Source organism: Mus pahari, chromosome 15, assembly GCF_900095145.1.
Source record: "Mus pahari chromosome 15, PAHARI_EIJ_v1.1, whole genome shotgun sequence".
Taxonomy (NCBI): domain Eukaryota; kingdom Metazoa; phylum Chordata; class Mammalia; order Rodentia; family Muridae; genus Mus; species Mus pahari.
In genome coordinates this window covers 16706357-16713784 of record NC_034604.1, presented here as the reverse complement: position 1 = coordinate 16713784, position 7428 = coordinate 16706357, and the positions used below count along the sequence as shown (strand labels likewise).

General features: G+C 45.3%; 1 protein-coding gene across 1 annotated transcript in view; it reads right to left on the bottom strand.

The window, feature by feature from the left end:
* The window catches only part of Rnf125 (ring finger protein 125), a 22605-nt gene extending 17027 nt beyond the window's left edge, over window positions 1-5578 (bottom strand). Inside the window, exon 1 of the mRNA XM_021215031.2 lies at window positions 5063-5578. Within this exon, the coding sequence (XP_021070690.1) occupies window positions 5063-5226 (164 nt within the window). The 5' untranslated portion in view covers window positions 5227-5578. The remainder of the gene's footprint in view (window positions 1-5062) is intronic.
* Window positions 5579-7428: the final 1850 nt, after the last annotated feature.

Here is a 7428-nt window from a genome sequence, read left to right as displayed (position 1 = left end):
TTAAAAAAAAAAAAAAGAAATAGCCTCACCAGCATTGCCTTCTAGGAAGAGTGTGCACACATGATGATGTTAATAAGCACTGAGTTCAGGGGAGACACAGATCTTCCTATCACCCCTGCCCCTCTTAGGCCCATACTAAAACTCTAGAGCAGGGGCTCTCAACCTTACTAATGCTGCAATCCTTTAATACAGTTCCTTATGTTGTGGTTACCCCAACCATAAAATTATTTTCGTTGCTACTTCATAACTAAAATTTTGCTGCAGTTATGAATCATGATGTAAATATTTGCCTTTTCTGATAGTCTTAGGCTAACATCCCTATGAAAGGGTCATTCGACCCCCAAAGGGGTTGGGACCCACAGGTTGAGAAGCCTTGCCCTAGCTCTGTTTTGGTAAGTCTTAGCTTTCATCTACTTCCCCCTACATTTACTCTCCAGGACCTTTGAGATATTTGTGTTTGCTCGTTCTTTATGGTATTGCGTTGTTTTGGAGACAGTGTCCCTTTAGGCCGTCATAGCTGGTATGACACTTGATATTCAGGCTGGCTTTAAACTTGTGGCAATCTTCTAGGACTCTACAAGTCAAATGCTTACAGGCATGCCTCACTAGAATCAGCTTTGGGCAATTGCATTTTTAATTCTTTTTACCAGATTGCTGAATGTTCAGCAGGCCTGTGATGGCTATTCTTGGTGGTCAACTTGACTACACGTGGAACTAACTAAAATCCAAAAATGTAAGGACACACCTGTGAGGGATTTTTTTTTACTTGATTTGAAGTAGGTAGAGCCACTTCTAATCCAGACCTTTGAGGTAGGAGGACAGGCCTTTAATCCGAGCCACAGCTCCTGATGCAAGTCTATGAGGACATGGAAGACCGAAGCTTTTCTCTCTTCCTGCTTGCCCTTGCCTTACTAGCATCTCCATTCTTTCATTGGCATTAGAGAGTTCTTTGGGATTTCAGGATATACTAAAGATCACTTGAGATATCCAGCCTTGTTCACTGAGCAACTACTAGATTCGTGGATTTTCTGTTCACAGCCAGCCATTGTTAAATTAGCAGGACTGCAGCTGTAAATCAACCTAATAAATTATATATATATATAATTTATTAAGCGGCCTTGGTCCCGTAACGTAGCTAATAGTTACGCCCAGCTCCCTTTAGCAGCTGTGTCTATAACACTCACAGAAGAGTTTGTTTTTCTGGCACTGGACACTGAACCTTGCACACATTAGGCAAGTGCTTTACCAATGAACAACATCCCCAGACCTGACTGTTCTCGTCAACAGTAAATTAGGTTCCCTTTTTAGTCCTGTTCAGTTTCCATTCAATAACTCTTTCTTTCCCCAGTTCTCTGACAATCTTAAAGCAAATGTAGGAAGTCTTTTTCTTCTAATCTAATTTTACAACTATTTTTGTGATATGAATAATCAAATCAATATCTAAAACGTTGGATATCAGGCGTGTCAGTGCACATCCAAGTACTTGGGAGGCAGGTGGATCTATATGAGTTCACTCACAGAGTCTTCTCTCTCATACACACACACACACACACACACACACACATACCGAGAGAGAGAGAGAGAGAGAGAGAGAGAGAGAGAGAGAGAGAGAGAGAGAACCTACAAAGTAGGAGACAGTAGTTCAAGGTCATTCTTGTTCATGACATGAATTTAATACTAGCTTGAGGTACATGAAACCCTGTCTCAAGACATTTTAAGGCATCTACGATCACACCTGATGACTAGAACAAAACCCCCAAGACACACAAGGTAGGAAAGCCAATTCCTAAAAGCTATCCTCTTGCCTCCACCCCTGTATCCTGGGAAGCATGTATCATTGTGGTGGTTTGTAAATGCTTGGCCCGGGGAGTGGCACTATTAGGAGGTATAACCTTGTTAGAGGAAGCACGTCACTGTGGGTTGGGCTTTAAGACCCTCATTCTAGCTGCCTGGAAGTCAGTCTTCTCCTAGCAGCCTTCAGATGAAGATGTAGAACTCTCAGCTCCTCCTGCACCATGCCTGCCTGGACACTGCCATGCTCCCACCATTTAGTTGAATGATGAACTAAACTTCTGAACCTGTAAGGCAGCCCCAATTAAATGTTGTCTTTATTAGATATGCTTTGGTCATAGTGTCTGTTCACAGCAGTAGAACCTTCAAATAATCATCTTACTCAAATAAATGAATTAATTTAAAATTCAGAAGTTCCATTAAAAACAAACAAACAAAAAACAGGTGTCAGGGTAGTGGTCACACAAAATTTTAATCCCAATACTCAGGAGGCAGAGGAGGGCAGATCTCTGAGATGGAGGCAGGCCTGATGTACGGAGCAGGTTCCAGGACAGCCAGGGCTACACACAGAAACCCTGTCTCAAAAACAAACAAACAGGTATGGGAGGGGGAGTCTAGTTCATTTGGTAGAGTGCCTGCTCAGCCTGCCTGGCAAAGCACCTGAGGCTGATACTCAAGTATTGTGAATGTACAACATGACTCTCATCCAGACTAGGGAGGCAGAAGAAACAGTGCCGCGCGCCTCTAATCCTAGCATTTAGGAGGCAGAGGCAGGAAGATCTCGGAATTCAAGGCCAGCTTGCTCTACAAAGTCAGACCCATTTCTCAAAAGAAGGAAAAAGAAAAACAAAAGAAATGTAATGACTAAAAGTGGACGGTCATCCTTGACTGTATAGTGAGTTCAGGGTCATCTGGGACACGTGGGACTCTGTCAAGATAAAGATGATGACTATACCTATATGCATGTGGCATTGGAGATCCAGTCCAGGGCTGGGCTTGTCCTACCACAGTGGGTCTCACACACTCATAACAGCTCACGGCTCGCCTTTTTTTTTTAAGGCAGAAATTGAGAATGAGAGAGTCCACCACTTGGTCACAAGAGGTCTGAATCCCAAACCCAGCTTGCAGTCACATGTTTGCACACTCTGTCACACTGAGTGTAAAGGTCCCCCATTCATCCAGAGAACTGTTGTCATTTACTTGTTTGTAAACTAAAATCAACAAAAACAGCCCAGTTTGCAAGCTAACCTCGCTATGGGATGATAAAACCATAGGGCTTCGCTGGCAATTTTCTCATTTTCCAACTTAAGCTTGGCAGGAAAGAGTCATTCATTTAGAATGTACAATTGCCGTTAACAACAGTCTCCAGTGCAAAAGGGCCCTGGTTAACATTTATAAAGTGGAAGGCGCCCAAGTTGGCTAAAAGCAAGAACATGGAAATTCTGCCCACAGCCTGAACAATGGACATAGATTTGTCAAAACAAAGAACAGTTAAGGGAGGGAAGGCAATTCAGTCCAGTCCCTGTTAGGATATTTTATGACTCTTTTCCAGTGGCCAGTTTCCTATTCACTTTAACAAAGAAAAAAAGATTAAACAGAAATGTAACATTTTGCAAGTTTCTATTCTCCTTTAGTAGAAACAAATAAATTCAAGTGTTCAAAAATCCAGCCCCTGAAAAAATCTGGAATCAGAGGACGACTTAGCAAGGCTGCTCCCTTCAGAGAGGTGGGAGGGACTTTCAAAACTTCCTGTTCATCTTTGGTTGAACTGTAAAGCTATGTGGTGAATTTGAGGCTAGACTACTTACTTTACATGAGTCCCAAATTCACCCCAAGCCTCCCAAAAGAAAACAAAGAGTTTTTTAAAAAATGTAATTCTCTTTAGGCTATTGTTCTGACCTAATTGATATATTTCATAACATTACACAACAGAACTTTGGTCCTCACCCTGTCACCCTGGCCTTTGGATGGTATGTCAAAGAGCTATGTAGAGACAGCTAGGAAACACCACCGCTAACTAGAAAAAACGTTTAAAACAAACAAACAAACAAAAAACCGTAAGTCCTGAAGTACAAAGCTGAAGAAAACAGATCCTGAGAATAACCACAGAGTAGCACCCAGAGCACTCTTGATTTAAACACTGTGCGGGCCTCACATTCTCCTCCCTGGTTCTCTGAGGGTACCAGGGCTTCCCGGTTTGGTTGTCTGTGTTTGTCAAACCTCCCTCAAGTGCTGTTAAAACACGGTCGCGCATATGCGTTTTTAATATACGGGGGGTTTATTTTGTTTTGTTGGTAAGCCAAGAGTCGACAACCAGCCAATGTGTTTTTGTTCCTGTGCTTTATCGGATTGTCGTTAGTTTCGTCAGAGATGACAGTGGAGTCGGCTTTGCTTCCGATCTGAGCATGCATGCACAACTCACATCCAAGTGACCACAAAAAAAAAAAAAAAAAAAAAAAAAAAAAAAAAACTGCCTGAATAAACAGCTCTCTGATTATTCAAACACGCCTAAGAACATACCCATACCCTAATAGCATATGCCTGAGGCTTCTTTTTTAAAGCCTTCTTAGAAACAACTACTGCTTGCTTTGCAACAGAAATGAATTTTCACCGCATGCACAAGACTTTGAAGAAAACTGTCTATACTTTCGGTTTGGGGTGGGGCCGTGCCTATGGCAGATAGTTCACAACCTCCAGTCACTTTGCAGCAGGGTTTTAAACCCGTGAATTTAGTGGTGCGAAACAAACATCCGAGCTCCAAGCTCCACCCTATCCATTGGTCAAGCTAAGGACCTCAGAAAGCCTTTGGCATGCTCTAGTTGGCCTTGACGATTTTCCAGGGGTCGGGGTCTGTGTGTGTTGGTAAAGGAACCCGTGTGAGAATTGAAAGAGTTTGCACTGGTCCTCTACAGCAAAAGAGACCAGCCTCTGGAGGTTCTGGAACATGCGTACAGCTCCAAAAACAAAACAAAACAAAACCCACCTAGATTCTCAGGAGAGTGGGAGGCACACCCAATCAGTCCGACCAAGGTGCAATGTGTCAGAGGTCCCTGTCCTACCACCCCACGATTCCCCGGCTCTCACAATCCCTTGTAAGTGCCCCAAACCACATACACACAAACACATACCCTGGGTGTCTTCCCGGACCTGCCCAGGTGGTCATAGCTCTGGATTAGTTTCCCCAATACTCCTGATTCTACTCCCACCCACCCTGTGCCCTCGGCTTCCCCGGCACCCCTCCCGCTGGGTGGGCGCGCCACCCGACACTCACACGTGGCCACAGCGGGTCCGGACCGGCTGGTGTAGCACCTCCAGACACACGGAGCAATCGAAGGAGGTGATGGGCAGCTCCGAGTCCCCGCTGCGCTCCAGAGTCCGCGGGGTGGCGGAGGCGGGCGCGGACTTGGAGCTGTCGCTGCTCAGCAGGGAGCCCATCGCTGCGCTCTACCTCAGCGAGCTGCCAGAAGCTCCCTGCCGGCTGCGGGTGGTTCTGTTGTCCCGCCCGGGAGGAAGGAAGTCCCGGCCCAGCCCGGACCGCCGCCTCCTGGCTCGGCCAGCCGCGCCGCGGGGCCTCTCGGTGGAGCGCAGGCGGAGCGCGCGGCCGCCGCTTGCAAACGCTCTTCCGCGAGAGACAAGGCACTGCAGAGGCTCGTGGTCCCCGGAGGGTGAAACCTGAACCCTCCACCCGAAGTCCGCACTCAGAGTTCCGATAAGTGCAGTTTGAGAACACCCACTGGAGACAGGATGACTCTATCCGGCCTCCAAGTTGGAATCTTAATAAGCCTCAGAGCCGACCTATGACCATTTAGGTGATTGACTCAGTATTTCAATAGCGAGGGATGCCCCAGGACAACGGAACGTTTTCTGATCCTGATGTGAAGCTTAATGCAGAGTCCCACTTGGTGGCGTACACATACAATGACAGCAGTCAGACGAGGAATGCTGAGTTCGAGGCCAGCTGGGCTGCATTTGAACAAGACTGTGCTTCAAAAATAGATAAGCCAGGCATTGTGGTTTATACCTTATTGTCTCACCACTGATTGCCTAAAGTTTCAAGGCAGTCCGGGCCACACAGTGAGTTCCCAGACATTCAGGACTAGGGAATGGAACCATCTCAAGAAAACACGGTTTTCGATGTAGTTCAGTGGGGGTGGGGGTGGGGGGTGCTTGCCTAGCTTGTGTGAGGCCTGGGTTTGTTCCCTGGTGCCTTAGTAATGAAAATGTAAAGAATAAAATAAAATTCCTATGGCATGTGGTGGGGCATTCTTTAATCACCACACTTGGGAGGTAGAGGTAGGAGGGAAAAACAGGCTGAGAGTTATAGATATAATGCAGTTGTGTGGTCAAATGCACAATATACTGTGAACTATATACAACACTGCAAAGTATGTAATGCATAAAAATCCCCTGAACAATTGGGCGGTGGCGCACGCCTTTAATCCCTGCCCTTGGGAGGTAGATGTAGGTGGATCTTTGAGCTCAAGGCCAGCCTGGTCTACAGAGTGAGTTCTCGGACAACCAGGAGTACTCGGGAGGAGCACTGTCTCAAAAACCAAACAATCCCCTGAACCCCACTTACTTTCTCCAGCCTTTACCGTTTTTTTGTGTTTTGACACTTTTAATTTTTTTTCTCTTTTTATGATAGAGTCTGTGTCCTGAAACTTGCTTTGTAGACCAGACTGACCTCAGACTCAGAGGTCTGCTTGCATCTGCCTCTGCTGGGATTAAAAGCAGGTGCCACCATGTCCAGCTGACACTTTTAACTTAATCTTATATTGTTTAATTTTATGAGGCTGAGCCTTGTTTGTTAGGCAAACATTCTATCACTAAGCTGTAACTCAGCTCCTGTTTTGCTTAGTTTTTGTTGTTGTTGTTGTTTTGGTTTTTGGTTTTTGGTTTTTCGAGACAGGGTTTCTCTGTGTAGCCCTGGCTGTCTTGGAACTCACTCTGTAGACTAGGCTGGCCTCGAACTCAGAAATCTGTGCTGGGATTAAAGGCATGTGCCACCATGTCCGGCTTGCTTAGTTTTTATTTTTGCTTCTTGTTACTGTTTCTGAAAACAGGTCTCATGGTGTAGCCCTGGCTGTCCTGGAGCTCCTTATGTCGACCAGTCTGGCCTCGAGTTCCCAGAGATCTGCCTTGTTCTCCCTCCTGAATACTGGGATTAGAGGCAAGCACCACTATGCCCAGCCTAGCCATAGGCTAGGGAACAGGTTTACATTGTTAAGTATGTATTCTCTTCTTTTGACCAGGCCTCACATCCAATCAGAAATCAATTGATTACCCCAGAACCATCATGCCACTATAACACCAGTGACAGATAATTTTTGTTGAAAAAAAAAAAAAAACGGTAATGAATGGTGAAGCTCTTGTTCCTGGCCTACCGTCAGGTGGTGTTGAACACATGTTCTGTCTCTGACTCATCCATTCTGCATGCATTTAATGAGGGAGCCTATTTTGTGTCAAGTACATCAGTAGACATTAGGGGCAGGATAAGGAATATTCTAGTTGGCATTAACTGTAAGCTTGACCCAGGCTAGAATCACCGAAAGGAAGTAACGGAGGATGAGAAATTGTCTTTCTATGTTTTTTTTTGTTTTGTTTTGTTTTGGTTTGGTTTGGTTTTGGTTTTTTGAG